This window comes from Canis lupus, chromosome 14, assembly GCF_011100685.1.
Source record: "Canis lupus familiaris isolate Mischka breed German Shepherd chromosome 14, alternate assembly UU_Cfam_GSD_1.0, whole genome shotgun sequence".
NCBI classification, from domain to species: Eukaryota; Metazoa; Chordata; class Mammalia; order Carnivora; family Canidae; genus Canis; species Canis lupus.
The window spans coordinates 37,433,519-37,452,035 of record NC_049235.1 but is presented as its reverse complement, the minus strand read 5'-3'; the positions used below and the strand labels follow the sequence as shown (position 1 = coordinate 37,452,035).

At 36.4% G+C, this 18,517-nt stretch overlaps 1 protein-coding gene across 6 annotated transcripts in view; it reads right to left on the bottom strand.

Moving 5' to 3' along the window:
* The window catches only part of STK31 (serine/threonine kinase 31), an 86,722-nt gene extending 68,496 nt beyond the window's left edge, over positions 1-18,226 (bottom strand). For 3 of the 6 annotated variants that reach the window (XM_038557121.1, XM_038557124.1, XM_038557125.1), the window contains exons 1-7: positions 18,082-18,226; positions 16,619-16,665; positions 16,480-16,532; positions 10,918-11,016; positions 7,911-7,985; positions 6,109-6,267; positions 110-468 (exon numbers count right to left, since the gene is read on the bottom strand). In XM_038557121.1, the coding sequence (XP_038413049.1) occupies positions 110-468; positions 6,109-6,267; positions 7,911-7,985; positions 10,918-11,016; positions 16,480-16,532; positions 16,619-16,665; positions 18,082-18,131 (842 nt within the window). In that variant the 5' untranslated portion in view covers positions 18,132-18,226. Of the gene's footprint in view, positions 1-109; positions 469-6,108; positions 6,268-7,910; positions 7,986-10,917; positions 11,017-16,479; positions 16,533-16,618; positions 16,666-17,527; positions 17,708-18,081 lie in introns of those variants that run through there. The other 3 variants (XM_038557122.1, XM_038557126.1, XM_038557123.1) reach the window with 2 other exon arrangements.
* Positions 18,227-18,517: the final 291 nt, after the last annotated feature.

Sequence of the window (18,517 nt, the reverse complement as noted above, 5' to 3'; positions counted from 1 at the left end):
TGACACAGGTGAGGACTCCAAAACCGTAAGCCTTGACCTCTACTATGACAAGAGCTTCTAACCATGAATTAGAAACTAGTTAAGACTAAAAACCCCACAACAGTCTTACTTTGGAAATGTCACATGATTTCCTGCATCATTCTCATTCTTCAAGTCAAGAGTCATCCTCCCACTTAAGCGCCCCTTTGGTCGGGTGAAGGCTGACTGGTTTGATCTATGCCCCCATGAGGGAATGGGGCTTTTGAGGTTCTTGAGGACAAGCTGACCAGGATCTGATTTTTTTTCCTCACAGGCATTAGTGCTGGAAGTGAGTTTGCATTTTTCTGCAAATCCTTTCTTAGCCACCTCCTCCCCTATATCCACACTGCCATACTCAGCCTGAGCAATAACTGTTCCATCTTGATAGGTTGCTTTAGTTCTCATTTTTATCTCCTTTTCAAAAATCAAGCTCCCCAAAAAGGTTCTGCCCTAAGAAAGATAGGGGGAAAAGAGATGTAAACCAACTACACCAACATATTTTTCATTTATTTTGTTTCTACCCAGTTTTTCAAATAGTCATACTTCTTCATTCTGAAAACTCTATAAAAGTAGTCTTACCTTGTTGTTGGTTATATACAAATATACTTCTCCACTTGCATGAATATATTTTCATTACACATTTACTAAAATCTTTCTTTCCAGAAGTAGAGCTAATACTTGTATAGGCAGCCATATTTACAAATTCTTAAATGTGTACCAATTAAACATCCTAGAATAACTGTTTGGGGTTTTTTCCTAGAATAATTGTTTTAAACCAAGCAGATTGTGTTGACCATTTTGGCCCAATGAAATAAAATGGCCCTGAGGAGTACAGCACATAAAAATGAATTCTAGTATCTAGAAAAGGTACTCAAAGTCAAGAAAGCTTTAAAAATAGTTTTATAGGCAGAATTATGTACTCCGGATAGGGGTGCCTGGCTGGCTCTTGATCCTGGGGTTCTGGGTTTGAGCCCCATGATGGGTGTGGAGATTACTTAAAAATACATTTTTTTAAAAAATGAAAAGAAAAAAAGAGTTAGGTACTCTGGCTTTAAAGTAAGACAAGGGTAGGAGAGAAAAAAAAAAAAAAAAAGGAAATCATACCAACGATAATCCAAGTAAAAAGAGCATAAAGACCAAACTAACAGCACCTGGGTGTCTCTGCCTTGCCTTCCACTCAGGTCATAATGGAGTGGGGGAGGTCTTGGGACTGAGTCTGAGTCAGGCTCCCTGCTCAGGGGGGAGCCTGCTTCTCCCTCTCCCTCTGGCCCTCCCCACCCCTGCTCAAGCTCTGTCACATCCTGTACACACATGCTCTGTCTCAAATAAATAAAATCTTAAAAAAAAAAAAAAAAAAAAGAGAGACAGACCAAACTAAAAACTAGAAAATACAAGCTGGCCACATTTAAACTAAAGAGGAAGAGAAGGAAGAAGATGAAGAAGAGAGAGTAAAGAAAAAATTTCAAAGTCCGTGGAGGAGAAGGAAGAACAGAAAGAAAAAAAATTTCAAAGTCTAAAAAACTAAAAAACATTGGTATGGAGTAACTACTATATTCTCTTTTTTAACTACACAATATTATAAAGAGTAGAAATGAGACCTATGTAAGAGTTCTTAAGCTTTTCTATGCCATGGGCTCCCTTATCAGGCTGGTGAAATCTTTGGAATCTCACACAGAAAAATGTTTTTAAATGCATAAAATAAAAAACATAGCATTACAGAAAAAATTATCTATGATACATTTTAACCCCAATTTAAGAACCCCTGGATCTGGAAGGGTGCACCTGGAAGGGAGAAGGCAGCAAACTATAAATGCTCAAGGATCATCAACCATCCAAAAAAAAAAAAAAAAAAAAAAAAGTTTTTTTAATCCACAAACCAAAATGACAAAAGTATTTTAGGTTTACAAAAACATGGGTTTTACAAATTTTTCCAATCATAAAATTTTAAAATACATACATCCTGAGAGGCTTGAATTTTCCAAGAATACTAATATAGATAGCAAAGATGATTCAGAAGGCATCACCAACAAATGAGATCAAGCAAGCAAAATTAACAAACTCAAAATATAATTCATAAAAATGTATCAGATTAAGATTCCGATCAGAATGTGGTTTTGGTTAATCTCTTTCACACAGAAACTTTGGTTTCAACTGATGTGAAAATGCTGGGGTTCAGGAATGATCAAGAAAGAATTCCTGAGACATCTTGGGTGCAAAAAGGTGGTTTTATTAAAGCACGGGGACAGGATCCGTGGGCAGAATGCTGCACTGGGGTCAGGAGGAGTGGCCCATTACAGACTTTCAGGTTGGGAGGAGGTCAGGAATAGCATGACAGCATTAAGTCCCTAAGGAATTCGGAAGCAAGGTTTCCAGGGCCTTGAGGGGCTAGCTGTTGTTAGGAAAAGGTAACTTACTACTGTCTAGTAAAACCTTAGTCATGAGATCCTTCAGGTGTTTATCAGTGGGCCATTTGCTTTGAGGATGACTGCTAGCATATATCTTGGGGGTGAGAGGTGAGCAGAGATAAAGGAAATCTCCAAAGGAATTTTTACATGTTAAAGGAGACTTAGAGGATCTTGGAGGTCGAGCTAATATGAAGCTAAGGCTGCCTTTTGCTTTTAGCAAAGTATTAACAAGGAGACAGTTAAGTTCCTAGAGGAAGGTCACTCTGCCTGTCTCAAGGACTTGTCAATGGCTGTAAATTTTAAGGAAATTTAATTTTTTTTCTTTTGCTTTTGTTCACATCATCACCTTTATGCTGGAGGTCTATGTAAAATCAAGTATGACTTCCATTCCTAACCAATGTTATAATGGGAGTGACAGTGTCTGAGAATTATTATTGGAATATGCAAAATTCTTAATACTTCAAGAAACTCTGTCTTTGGGCAACAGATTTAAATGCAAATAATCTATTTTCTACAAGAGTTCCAATCACATAAAGCTGAATGCTCTAAAGGTATACTACTCCTACTTTATTTTTTTTAATTTTTATTTATTTATGATAGTCACACAGAGAGAGAGAGAGGCAGAGACGGGGCAGAGGGAGAAGCAGGCTCCATGCACCAGGAGCCCGACGTGGGATTCGATCCCGGGTCTCCAGGATCGCGCCCTGGGCCAAAGGCAGGCGCCAAACCGCTGCGCCACCCAGGGATCCCTCCTACTTTAAATATTTTATGCAAAAATCTGATTTTTAGACTTTTCTCTGAGGTCAAATTCCATTATGTCGCCAATCACATTTAGTTCTTCAACAAAATTCTTCCCAAATCATATACAATCTACAAAGACAGAACACCCTAAACTTGGAATAAAATCTAACTTCTCCTCCTAAAATCTAACAAAAAAAAAAAAAAACCAAATAGAGGATTACACAGGTTTTTTAATATTATACTTTGCCATACATATTCTACATATTCTTTTTTTAAATGTCAAATATTTAGTTTTTATAGTGAGAAATGTGTTAGAGTTCCATTAAATCCTGCAAGAAAAAGAAATATATTTATCTATTTTTAAAACACACTTAGGTATTTAAAAGTTCTAAGATTTATCTTTTTAAAAAACCTGGCGATTGTTTTAGAACACAAAGCCTTTGGGATGCCTGGATCAGGGCGTGATCTCTGGGATCTGGGATTGAGTCCAGCATCGCACTCCTTGCAGAGAGCCTGATTCTCCCTCTGCCTGTGTCTCTGCCTCTCTGTCTCTCATGAATGAATAAAACAGTCTTTAAACACACACACACACACACACACACACACAGCTTTCAATGATTAAAAAAAGGATGAATGATGTCATTTTTCTAAGATATATTTCATTGTGTTTCTAAACTGGTAAGCTTTATTCAGAAACAAAAAAAGCATCCCTTGCTTGCTACTTTAGTCTACCTAATCTTGTCTGGATATATTAGAAAAAAGACTAAAAAGCCTTTAATCTGTTAAACCCAAATTCCATCTTTAAATCTCATTCCCTGGTTCTACATAAATTTTTTAAAATAAGGAAGGCATTTAGGACGTAAATCTTCATTTGATCTACAGCAGTTATAACCACTATTATGAGTTATCAATTTCAACTGTGCTATAACATAAGAAAGACAGTGTTGGTTTAAAAATACTGAAGGTATTCCAGTGCCTAGGTCACCCTCTGGAAGTCTCTCTTCTCTCTCACTCACTTTCTTTTTATTTAAACTAACTCCCTACTATTCATTTATTTGTTCAAATGCTAGGTTAAGTTGGACGCTCACCTAACATCCAACACGCAAAAGCAAGGAGAACGGGCATAGAAAAATGAATAAAATATTGTCTCTATTAAGACAGTCTTGGGTAGCCCCAGTGGCGCAGCGGTTTAGCGCCGCCTGCAGCCCGAGGTGTGATCCTGGAGATCTGGGATCAAGTCCCACGTCGGGCTTCCTGTGTGGAGCCTGCTTCTCCCTCTGCCTCTCTCTCACTCTCTCTGAATAAATAAATAAATCTTTAAAAAAGAAAAAAAAAAGTCTTATCGCTGTAAACCCACTTATCTTGGGGAGGGGAAAAATGCAATTCTACATGCCTTACTACTGAGTGACTGAAACAGATGCAGGGGAATGGATGGTGGGTATTAGCAAAGGACTTTATATAGGAAATTATATTTGAGCCTTGAGCTGAGAATGGTTAAACATGTTTTTTGTTTTCCAGAAAACGTCCAGTTTGCTAATCAGCTGAACTCCAATCAGTACTCTTTTTACTAACTTAACCATGCAAATACAAATAGTATCAACTGTAAAGAATCTATAAAGCATACAAAACATTCCCAATAATTAAAGTTTACTCCTCAGTCCCAAAACTAACTTTTAAAAATGACTTATCCTTGATTTAGGTTTGTTTCAATCAACATAAATTTTACATCATCTTACTATAAGAATAGCAACAGACTTGATTTCCAGCTCTCATCCAGCCATAATTAGCTTTATGACTTTAAAAAAGTCATCTAATTGTTCTAGACCCAATTTCTTTATTTGTAAAATAACAAAGTGAGAGCAGATAATTTCTAAGGTCAGCAAATTTAAGATTCTAGGGTTTTAGGCATACAAGAAATTCAAAACAAACCTCTCCTTGGTCAAAACATCTATATTAAAGGAAAACATAAAAAACTTCAGATTTTTAAACCATAAACTCAGGGGTATAATTTTACAGTAATATCTAAGCTTTACTCTGTATTTATGAACGTCTGAGTTCCAAGAACAGAAATGTTTCTTATAAGTAGCTATACTGCAGACAAAACTATACCCAACAACCCCTAAGATTCTCAAAACAAAACAAAACAAAATGGAAACAAAAAGGTTTCTGAATCTTACTATTCCATATAGTACTGGTTAAAACATTTTTACATAAGTTATTTGAGCTGCTAAAAAAAAAAATACAAATCTGATTATTTAGCAATAGTATCTCAACAGCAGTAATACCCACCAAAAGAGTATCATTATTGCACCAGAGATTTGAAAGGAGGAAGAATTCCCGGAAGACTACCTCTAAAATTATCAGGTGGCTGCCAGAATTAGGTTACTAACCCAAATTTAATTGAAATGGATACAAACTGAAATCTATATAAAACACCACTGAAAACTACTACACCAAACAGTATGAGCCCTTGCCAAAGTGATAAAAATTTGACTAATTCACAACTCCACTAATTTCAGTTTTGTGTTATTTATGGCCAGGGCTAAGTTAAAGATCACTTTTATTTAATAAATACTTTCTCAAAAGCAAGAGATAACAATAATTATATTCATCATTTCCTCCATCATTGACTCTCTTAAACAGTCACAAGAGAAGAAACTATCTACACTTACTATGTAAATATATACACATACATATCACTCTGATAATCACAAACATTCACCTAGCAAAGAGGAACACAAATAATTGCTTTGAATTATTCTATAATTCATATTTTATAATTATTACATAATTACTTTTGAATTATCCTATAATTCATATTTTCACTAATTTATACAAGCTTTTTATATTAAAGAAAATCAGCAAAATTTAACTACATTTATATTTTGTTTCAAGCATACAGCTTTACTTCCATTAACAAAAATATTTAAAATCTGTGACTTGCCTGATCAAACTGGGTAACTTCTTGGCCAGAAGGAATCTGCAGTCCCCAAAGCCTGTATTTTTTGGCAACACTAGAAAATTGCAGATCCAAAGGAATCTCAACTATATCAGATCGATTTAGAATTTCAGTATTTCCATAGTCAATGTATCTCACCAGACACTAGGAAAAAAATGAGACAAATACTAACACAAAACTTAGATTAAACATCTCCAAAGAAACTACGAATTTGCTTTCTGTTAATTACCTATAAATCAAAACAGCATTTTACCTCAAATTGACAAAAACAAGAGCTCCAACAATATCCTCAAAATAAGAAAATCAATAGTCTATGAGATCCCAGTAACTTCTGTTTAACTAGTTAACAAATGCCAAACAGTACTATTTCCAACAGTACCATTTCTTATTTTGGCTTTTTTTTTTTAAACAGCTAGTATTTCAATAAACATAAATCTGTGATGCTTATGGACTCTCCTAACTCGAATGTTAAAATCAATCAACATTCCTAAATTCAAGTTGGAAACAGTAAAATCTGAAAAGAAAGGCCAAACTATCAAACTTCCTTGGATAAAATTAAACCCACCCCAGGTGTCAGACCTAGGAAATGAATCAAATTCACCCTCACTTCCAGTTCTGTATGTAATTTAGAAAGTAACAAAAGAAAAAGAGTTTATATCACAAGGTCAAAAGCCATCTTGCCCCTTACTTTAAAAAAGTTAAAGCCCAGGCAAAAACAAACACAATATATCTCCAGTTGTCAAACAGTGAGGAAAACGTCTAATTAGGTCTATTTCACTAAGATAAACCATTAGCTAGGATGGTAATAAATCAAGAAACTTTTTTAAAGTTATTCTGAGCATTATTCAAATTGTTTCATCTTATCTCCTTATTACACTTAAAACAATTTATAAAATATATACACGAGAAAATATTTTTAAATCCAGTAAAGCAATACAAGAAAAAAAAAAACAGTAAAGGGAAGCCTACAGAGATGTTTTTACACAGGCTGCAAGGTGCAACTGCCACCAGCTATTCTGAATCTCATCTCCACAAATCTTAAAATCTCCCTTGAGTTCATAATGTAAAAAACTCAAATACACAAGGAAAAATCATTACATTCAACCAAAGCATGAGAAAGCAGCAAGCAAATCTTCATTAATAATATGCAAATCAACTAAGCAAAAGATAAAAAGTTCTTTTTTTTTTTTTTTTTTGTAATTTTTTTTTAAATTTTTATTTATTTATGATAGTCACAGAGAGAGAGAGAGAGGCAGAGACACAGGCAGAAGGAGAAGCAGGCTCCATGCACCGGGAGCCTGATGTGGGATTTGATCCTGGGTCTCCAGGATCGCGCCCTGGGCCAAAAGCAGGCGCCAAACCACTGCGCCACCCAGGGATCCCTAAAAAGAACTTCTTAAGAATAGATCAAATGTTCTTTCCCTACTCAATCTTAATAGAATGAACTTTTAAAAGTTATTTAGCAAGGATCAAACATTAATGATTAAGAACCACTGGTCAGCAAATATCATCTACAAATTATGTAATCTACTCTTGGACAATCTGTGGTGATTATATGACAATTTAAATTCAGAAGAATATTCCTGAATCTGACCTGGATTTTTTTTAAGCTATTTATTTCTTTTCTGTTCACTAGGAAAAAAAACATGTTTTAATCAATTTATAAGTTCAATTGAACCAGATCTTATTACTACTATGTATAAGCAAAGAAGGGCTAAATAAGCATATTTTGAAACAAGATAATCATTACTCAGGGGAAAAAAAAAAAGCTGAACACTTGTTCCTGCCTTTTCATCACTGATGATTTTCAGTACTTTGCATCTGTACCAACATTTATCTTCAGAAAATAATCCACCATAAATCTGCAAAGAGAAAAAGAAAGTGAAATTACTTGGCATTTTAATGATTCAAAGCATGCTAAATAAATCAGAATAATGGTTAGCATTTATTAAGTACTTACTATACGGCAATAAGCACTTTATATACAACTTATTTTATTCTCACAAATGTATGAGGCAGATATATTGTGTTCACCATTATAGGCCCAAAGTCATAAACCAGTAAGCAACAGAATCAGAATTCAAAGTCAGGCAATTTGACTTCAGAGTCCATAATGCTATTCTGCTTCCAAAAACAAAGAGGAAAGACATAAAAACAAAATTCAAAAAGAAGCATAAGCATCAAAGTCTTAAAATCATGCTGTTTCAATATCTGAAGACATAACTGGTACAATTAATTGTTCTTAAAATATAAACATGCCAAGTACATACCACTTAAGTCTAATTCACAACCATGTGGGGAATCCATGTGTCCTACCAGCCAAGAAAGATTTTTAGACTTTTTACTTTTTATAAAAGACTCTAGTGCTATTAAATGAATAAAATTAAATTAGATATCCTTAATACTGAATTTTCATATAAGTTTATATGTTAATTTAATTATGTTTAATTTTTAAAAACAAAGGAAAATTTACATACTTCAAGACCTCAGCACTATTGACATCTCAAACAGAATAATTCTTTGGCAAGGAAATGGGTCACAGGCTCTCTGTCCTGTGCACTGCAGGATTAGCAGCATCCCCCTTGGCCTCTACCTACAAGATGCCAGGAGCATACCCTCCAGTTGTAGCAACCAAAAATGTCTCCAGATATTGCCAAGTATCACCTGAGGGTGGGAGTGAAGAATACAAAATCGTCCAGGTTGATAACCACTTTAAATCAAACATTTTCAATGCAGGAAATTTTATTCCCAAGGGAATGAAAACTGGTTCAGGGGTAGGGGGTGTCTTCAAATTTACAATGGTTTATATCGTTCCAAAGTTCAAACCTACCTGAAAACATAAACATACAATATGATTGTCAAGATGTCAATCTCCTTGAAGTAAGGAGAATCATTAGGGGAAAAAATGCCTTAGAAGGGCATAATGAAAAGTTGAGGAACAATGCTTTAAGTGAAATAGAAAATTACTTTTAGGTATATCACTCTGAGGTAGGACAAACTCAGATTCTGAAGCAAAAGACATATACAGTATGAAATACAAAAATCCTTAACTCCCCAAAGCAACAAAGTACAACCAATTCAGACACACAACAGATATCTAACAGCAAATGTTACAAATGATAGATGTGTTCAATAAGCACTAATTCTGATTCCCTCAGCTAACATTCAACAACTGGAGGTCAAGAGAGGGCACAAGCAGCATGGTACACTATCCCAACTATCCTACTTCATTTTTCAGCAAGCAAAAAAATCCTAAAAATTTACAAATTGCATTCCCTTATCCATTCTGATGTTCCATGCCAAGCTACATTCTTTCCTTCTAATTTCTTCTTTTTGCACATTTTTATATATGCCATCAGGATGTTAATTATTTTAAAATAAAACAGAAGCACATTATTAAAAGAAAATCAAAGTACATCAAAAAGGGTAAAGAGTAAGACTTCCTTCCCAACCCTCTTCACCATGCACCTCCTGAAAAGAATTTTACATTTACACTAATTTTACATATGTGCTAGAATATGTTTATGCTTTTTATTTACACAAATGGGCTCCTTTTACATACACTATTCTATACACTTAATTCCATATCAAAATATAATGTCTAGCCCTCTTATTTAAATAACCAGAGCTCTGAGCTGGGTGATGCAAACAAGGCATCCATGACACAATTTTTTTTTTTTAAGATTTTATTTATTTATTCATGAGACACACAGACAGAGGCACAGGGAGAAGCAGGCTCCATGGATGAAGCCGAATGTGGAACGATCTTGGGATGCCGGGATCATGCCCTGAGCCAAAGGCAGACACTCAACTGCTGAGCCACCCAGGCATCCCACATGACACAAAATTTAAATAGGCACTCACTCTGTGCCTTAGAGTGCCTCCTTTAATTTAAATACCTCCTCATCACTCTCATACTTTGCTGGTAAGAATGAAAACTAGTTCAATATTTCACCAAACTATTTGGCTAGTATCTACCAAAGTGAGGCTTGCCTACTGTATGACTTAGCAATTCTACTCCTAGGTATAAACTCAAAAGAATTAATACATCCAACAAAAAGCTATATAAGTATTTCACAGTAGCTTAATTGACAGTAATACAAACAATGCAAATGCCCATCAAAGGAGAACAGATAAATAATGGTGTATTTACACAATGAAATTTGCATAGCTTAAAAAGGAACTACCAAGACACAAATATGCACAATATGGAAGAATCTCAGAAACTGCTGAATGAAGCCAGACATACACAAAAGAGTACATGCTGTATTTAAGAACAGTCAAGTGAATCTATGATGACATAATTCAGAATAATTAACTCTTGTCAGAGGGACTACTGACCAAGAATTGACTGAGAAAGTGCCTGCAGGAATTTTCTGGGACGATGGACTGTATTTATCTGGGTGATTATATAGACGCATAGATACATAAAAATTCATTCAGCTATACAGCTAAGACATGAACACATTACTGTATGTCTTATGTTATACCCAAATTTAAAAAAAGAAATCATTAAACTACTCTATAAAGATAACTTTTACAGATTTTTTTTTTTGCCAATCCATAACAAATGCAAGGATTCTATCTTGTTCACCACTGTATACTCAATGCTTACCTGGTACATGGCATATAGTCCATAAGTATTTTTTAAAGAATAAACTTACTATGACTACAGTTGACATAAGTTCTAAAAATCTGCCCTTTCTGTTCAAAAAATTCCAACAATTATAAAATCTAAGACATAAAAAAGCTATCGAGAGAGATGAAATAATCGTATCCAAGAATATGACTCACCTTCTTTGGATCAAGATTCCCAAAAACTGAATTGGCATGGGGACAAACTTCAGAGAGTGAACAACCAATCTTCATAATATCCTTATTTCTACTAATACTCTAGAAGGAAGAATAGTGTATTATAAAATTCGGTAAACTATTATTTGACAGTGTTACATAATTGAGAGTTCTATTAGCTTAATACTTAAAAGATTTTGAAGCATTAGAAATTAAATCAAATTAGGGGTGTCTAGGTGGCTCACTCGGTTAAGTGTCTACTTTCAGCTCAGGTTGTGATCTTGGGGTCCTGGGATCGAACTTGCATGGGACTCCCTGCTTGGCAGGGAGTCTGATTCTCCTCTCTGTCCCTCCCCTCATTCATGTTCTCTCTCTCTCTAAAATAAAAATCTTAAAAAAAAAAAAATCAAATTCTTACAGCAGTATTTTTTGTAATTCAAATGAATTCTTGTAAGAAATGGTTCTAGGTAAGGAATTTTTACTTTGCAGTGCAGTGAGTTCAAATTACTTGGAATTCAAACTAAGAAATCAAATACTATTAAATCATGAGAAGAGGTAACTTCATATTTTTTTAAAGATTTATTTATTCATGATAGATTGGGGGGGGGGGTAGAGACACAGGAGGAGTGAGAAGCAGGCTCCATGCTGGGAGCCCCACATGGGACTCGATGCTGGGACTCCAGGATCACGCCCTGGGCCAAAGGCAGGCGCTAAACCTCTGAGCCACCCAGGGATCCCCGAGAAGAGGTAACTTTAAACAACTATCTCTGGATTGTACTTCAGATCAAATTCTAATTGCTCAAAATGGACAGCATTTTTTAGTCAAATAACATGAGTTTTCTCTTATATTTGTTGCTGGGTAAAGGAAACAAATGTAAAAAATTTCAAAATGTAGGGGTGCCTGGGTGGCTCAGTCGGTTGAGTGTCTCTGCCTTTGGCTCAGGTCATGATCCCGGCATCCTGGGATCAAGTCCCACACTGGGCTCCCTGTTCAGCAGGGAGCCTGCTTCTCCCTCTACACCCCTTCCCCTGCTGGTCGTGCTCTCTCTGCCTCATGCTCTCTTTCAAATAAACAAATTTTTTAAAAATTTCAAAATGTATATGATTCACTATACACAAATACTGCAGTCTAGGTAATAAATTCATTTCTCATGGATATAGGCTAAAATTCTGAAACTCTTTTAAAATAGTTTAAGTATATACTACAATTGAACAAATAAGTATATATACCATAATGATAGCAGGGAGGAAGAAATTACAAACAAGGGGAGAAGGCTAGTATGATCTTGCACTGTTAGATGAAAACTGGAAGGTATTCGTATGAACTCATAGTAGGCATCGGTATGTGTATACGTATTTGTGTAGGTGTATATGCATACATGAAAAGAAGACACAAAAATATAGATGTGTATATGTGTAAGTTTTCATAAATATATATTTCCCAGCTCTTTCTGCTGAAAGGGCCTAAAAATCAATGACACTCCTGTAGCAATAAGCAAAAACCTAGTGTCCAGATCTTGATTTCTAAACATCATTCTCCAATAAAAAGAATCAGGGTTCCTTGGAAAGTGATAGATTTCAGGAGTTAGGAAAGTAAACGATGATCCTGGAACTTCTGGTGGTGCCAGAAAGTAAAGAAATACTCAAAAAAGAAATGGAGGCATGTTTAAAAGGCATAGCAGCCAATGTAAACAACCTCTTGATGCCTAAAGCTGGAACAATTCAAACAAAATAGTGACAGAATTGGTTTATAACCCATGGAATAAATAACCATGAGCCCATATTTCTTTAAATAATTGAATAAATGACTGAAGCAGATAGAGTTCTTCCTTACAGAAAAATTCCAATTAATAAATGCAGCTGGGAGAAACAGAAAATCTTTAGGCAAAGACCACAGTAATAAATAATAAAATTTGTGGATGAAAAGGTGGAAGAAAAACAAGATTAGATAATTTCAATGCATCTCCCTCTAAAACATCAATTAAAAAAGAACTTTAAAGTGAAGAAACTCAGCAGTGAACGAACACCTTAAACAAGTGAAGCTACCTCATTTTCAATAATGACATAGCAATACCATGAATCCCCAATATGATACACTAACAAGGACACGGTATCATTTCTGTAATATTATTGCCAATCTATTTATGAAAAACTATCAAATAAATCTAAACTGAGGAATATTCTATTAAATAACCAGTACTCATCAAAAATGTCAGTCATGAAAGACAAAAATAAATAAAAGAACTATCAAAAGTCAGAGGAGGGGATCCCTTGGCTCAGCGGTTTAGCGCCTGCCTTCGGACCAGGGTGTGACCCTGAAGTCCCAGGATCGAGTCGTGCATCCAGCTTCCTGCATGGAGCCTGCTTCTCCCTCTGCCTGTGTCTCTGCCTTTCTCTCTGTATCTCTCATGAATAAATAAATAAAATCCTAAAAAAATTTTTTTTTTCTTAATGTCAGAGGAGACTAAAAATACAGGACAACTAAATACAATGTGGGATCTTGGAAGAGAAAAAAAACGCAATGAAAAAATTCCTGAAATTTGAGTAAGGGCTGCAGTTAATAGCATGATACCAATGTTAGTTTCCTGGCTTTGATAATTATATTGTGGTTATGTAAAATGTTAGCAATAACCAAAGCTAGATGAAGGGCATAAAGAAAGACTGTACTAATGGCTAACAGATCCATGAAAAAATGCTCAAAATTACTCAGCATTAGAGAACTATAAATCAAAACCACAATAAGATACCATCTCATGCCAGTCAGAATGGCAAAAGTTAACAAGTCAGGAAACAGAGACGTTGGCAAGGATACAGAGAAAGGGGAACCTTCTACACTGTTGGTGGGAATACAAACTGGTGCAGTCAAGCTGAAAAACAGCAACGAGGTTCCTTAAAAAGTTAAAAATAGAACTACCCTATGACCCAGCAATTGCACTACTAGGTATTTACCCAAAGGGTATAAAAATACAGATTCAAAGGGACATATGCACCCCTGTTTATAGAAGCAATGTCACAAAAGCCAAAATACGTAAAGAGCCCAGACGTACATCAACAGATGAATGGATTAATATGATGTGATACACATACATACACATACCTACACACACACACACACCGGAATATTACTCAGCCATCAAAACATGAAATCTTGCCATTTGCAATGATGTGGATAGAACCAGAGGATACTATACTAAACCAAATAAGTCAAAAAAGACAAATATCATATGATTTCACTCATGTGGATTTTAAGAAGTAAAACAGATGAACACAGGGGAAGGGAAGGAAAAACAGAATAAGATAAAAACAGAGAGGGAGGTGCTTGGGTGGCTCAGTCAGTTAAGTGTCTGCCTTCAACTCAGATCACAATCCCGGGATTCTGTGATCAAGCGCCACATCGGGCTCCTTGCTCAGCAGGGAGCCTGCTTCTCCCTCTGCTCCTCAGCCCACTTGTGCTTGCTCTCTCAAATAAATAACATCTTTAAAACAAAAACAAAGAAAAAATAGAGGGAGGCAAACCATAAGAGACTCTTAATCATAGGAAACAAACTGAGGGAGATGGGGTACCTAGGAGATGGACATTAAGGAGGGCACTTTATGTTATGAACCCTGGGTGTTCTACGCAATTAAGTCACTGAATTCTACCTCTGAAACTAATAATACACTATAAGTTAACTAAAATGAATTTAAATTAAAATATTCTTTAAAAAGGCTGTACTAATTTTATGACCTTCCTATAAGTGTTATTTCAAAATAAACATATACATATGTTCTTAAAAAATACATCAGCAAAATATTCAGTAAGGCTAGAAAGAACATGATTATCTCTGATTACTGAAAAAAAACTCGGAAAGAGCCATTCCAAAGACATCATGATGAGTATCAGTATTACTACAAAGGAAAAAAGGAAAAAAAAGGAAACTGAACTTAAACTGACCAGAAACACTATAGAAGAGCTGATAGGGTTGAATAGTTTCTATAGACTATATGGTCTACTATCCTTAAAATATTTACTATCTTATCTTTTACAGGATAAATTTGCTGACTCCTGGTTTAAGTAATACCTCCAAATTCAATCAACAGCTTCACATAATGGTCAACTGAAATCAAAGTCTACAGCTGCACTGACCATATACAATAGCCAATACCCACTTGAAATGTAGCTAGTCTGATCGGAGATATACCCTAAGTCTAAAATACATACCAGATTTCAAAACTTAATATGAAAAAGGGAAATGAAATACCTATACATATATCTGTGTGGACTGCATTTTGAAATATTTTAGATACACTAAGTTAAATAAAATATATTTAATATAATGTATTTCACCTGTTTCTCTCTTTAAAGTGCCTGCTAAATTTCAAATTATTTATGTGGCTCACATATTCCCACTGGGCAGTGATGATCTAAAAATCTTTATTTATATACTTTTTTAAGAGATGTTGGGGAGGCAAGGGTTAGGGAGAGAATTTTAAGCAGACTCCACATCCAGTACAGAAGCCAATGTGGGGCTAGATCTCACAACCCTAAGATCATGACCTGGGCCAAAATCAAGAGCTGGATGCTTAACTGACTGAGCCACCCAGGTGCTCCTAGAAAATCTTCTTTATGCTATCAGCTTAAGCATATTTATCACCTAAACTGGGACACTGTTGAGAGTGACACAGCTGTTACTAATACAGAGACAACTGGCATAGAATATATGGGCGTCCTTTAGAAAATATCTGCATAAGCAAGAGACACAAATTACCACAGTTTTCTATGAATATCACCCTTCTACAATGTTTTCTATATTGATTTTAAAACTCTGGGCTAATCACATTCTTCTACAAGTTTTCTTCTCATAAATTCTATTTCCCACATTGCCAATTCACTCTACCCTCCACAAAAGAGTTCTCAGACTGCAGGAAGTATAGAAAAATGTCATTCTCTTCCCTCTCACATCATACGCAGTTTGCAAAGTTAAAAATTAGCAAGTAATTATGTGCACTAGGGGGATTTACCTTAAATTCTGGAACATAAGCATTTTGGTGCTATTATATTTAAAACTAAGAAAACTTATCTGACTTGAAGTCTGACAATAGAAAATTATAAATGTTCCACTAGTGCTTCCAATTTGATGATGAAAAAGTTATTCTATCTCAAATTCAAAACCAAGCCATTTAAAAAAAAAAAAAAAGACACTTAAAAACGTAATCTTTTAAGAAACAATTTTATAAAATACCCCTAGATGGGGCTGTAACTTCACAAATACAAGTTTCTTAGCACATTCAGTAATTTTGCAGCCTAGCTTTTGGGTGTTCAATTGAGTGTAATACTGAAACCACAATTATAATCTTGCTTTCTTTTTTAACTCAGTGTATTATAAGCATACTACTCATAAGGCAGGTAGTAAGTCTCAGCTGTAGCCACTTGTCTTCTAATTTCTTGTGTTAATGCAAAGAATAATGAGGCACTGAGAATGACAAGGATATTTGTATTTGGGGGGTTTTATTTTTGTTTTTGTTGGGCAGAACGTGGGTTAGTGGAGGAAGGAGAGGGAGGAGGAAATCAATCAGGCTATTTACCTGGGCCCAAAATGTTACTGCATCTTCCACATGACTTCCAACCACATCTTCAACTAAAACCAAATCAAAATGCAATGAAAATTAGAAGTTAATCAAAACCATGTAGCTCTTACATCGAAAAATAATTTGGGGTCAGTACCTTTATTGTAATGCTTATCTTCCTCCATCTGGACAATTCCTGAAAAACTAAAACAATACCTTGAATTTAGTTCTAAAAATCTGTGCATTTACAATGAATAACGACTATATAATGTTCAAATTCATACAGGTATTTTTTTTTTCCTAAATAATCAAAATTCAAACTCTTACCAAAAAAGACCTCAGGGATTTTCTTCAATATTTAATTCTTTTATCTGAGAATATTGTATTCTGCATTTCACCATATACAATCTATCTTGGAAATTCTCTCTTCCCCTAAGCGTTAACAAATTTACACTGTAGTGGATATCTAGGCATATTCAGATCAGTTACATAAATCAATACTTCAGAACAATGTGCATATTGTTTCAAAGTAACCGATGCCCTCCCAGAAGGAGAGTATGGATTCTAGAGTTCAAACAAAAAGAAACACTACAAATATACAGAGAAGGAAAGCTTCAGACTGGTAATCAATCTTACTTAAAAGGTACAGTGGTCTCTACTTCTGAAGATACCCCCCGCAGCCAAAGACTGCAAAATGAATCAAATTTTGCCCATTACAACAAAACTAATTTTCATTACAGAATATACTTTCCAACTCCAAAATATTTCAAAACAAATGTCTACCCGTTTATCGTTTCATCATTAATGCACTAGACTACTGCACTTTAGACTCTAAGAGCTTTAAAAGTCAACACTAAAGTTTCATATGCTCTCTCTCAACTCTGGAAAGAGATAAATTAGCTGTCACAAGGGAAAAAATAAAATAAAAGTTTCATTTCTTCTGATTTGTTACACCTGAAAACGTTTCCCGTACATTAAGTGGCATGAATATATCTTCACAAGCACTGTTCTCCGCCAATGGGTAAAAAAATAATAAAATTTTTAACTGAGCAAAAAGTCGTAATACCAAGTTGGAATCTGTTTGAAGAGGCTCATTTCTCTAGAAGCCACCGATCCAAACTGAAAATGTCAGAAATCCCAAGTTCATCCTTAAGACCTTATTTTAAAGGCGGTCAAGACTTCACCCACGACGACTATGAAGAAACGGACGCCGCGCCCGCTTCCGACGGAACTGGATTACGGGTCGGCACTTCCCAAACTCGAATTCATGGCAGGAATCTGGAATGGGCAGCTCCCGGACACTCACTTTATGAGGTATTTTGAAGTTTCAATGGCACAGAACTTGCGGGCAGGGAAAATTCCACCCCACTACGGGCCCGAGAGACCCCACCTCCACCGAGAACACTCAGGCCCGAGTACCTGCAAGCCGGGTTCGCCGCCCAGCACCACCCGCAAAAGCTGGGGTGTCCTCACCCTCAGAAGTACGCGGCGATGCCAAGGCGAAGGCAGGCCAGGAAACGGGCCTCGCCCCATACGTGGGGCACCGAAACCGCAACGACGGGTGAAAAGACGGTCCCGTAGGTGGCCACTACCGAACCTACCAAAGTATCTACTACTGACCTCACACTTTCCGCCACAGAAGTTTTAGAAAAGTGTCCTTGGCCCCACATGCTGGGCCCTCGGCCCTCCACGCGCCACCGCAGCCAGCCGTCAGCCCGCCGTCGCGCACGTGCAGACACTTACAGCGCGTGCAGAGGCCGCTCCGGCTTCGCACTGCGCTTGCGCGCACGACGCTGCGCCTTCTGCCAAGCTTGCTGGGAGTGGCTGCTTCGTCCACGTGACAACAAGCCTGGGGCGGGGCGCGCGGGGGCGGGGCGCGCGGGGGCGGGGCGCGCGGGGGCGGGGCCGCGCATGCGGGGAGCTGCGCACCGAGTCTGTCTCTGGGATTGTTTCTGGGCCTCTGCACCCCTCGCTGGGAGTCTTGATGGCGATTCATTCTACAAGGCTTCAAATAAGGACGATAGATCGTGGTTTGGATTCCATAGTCTTTGCTAAT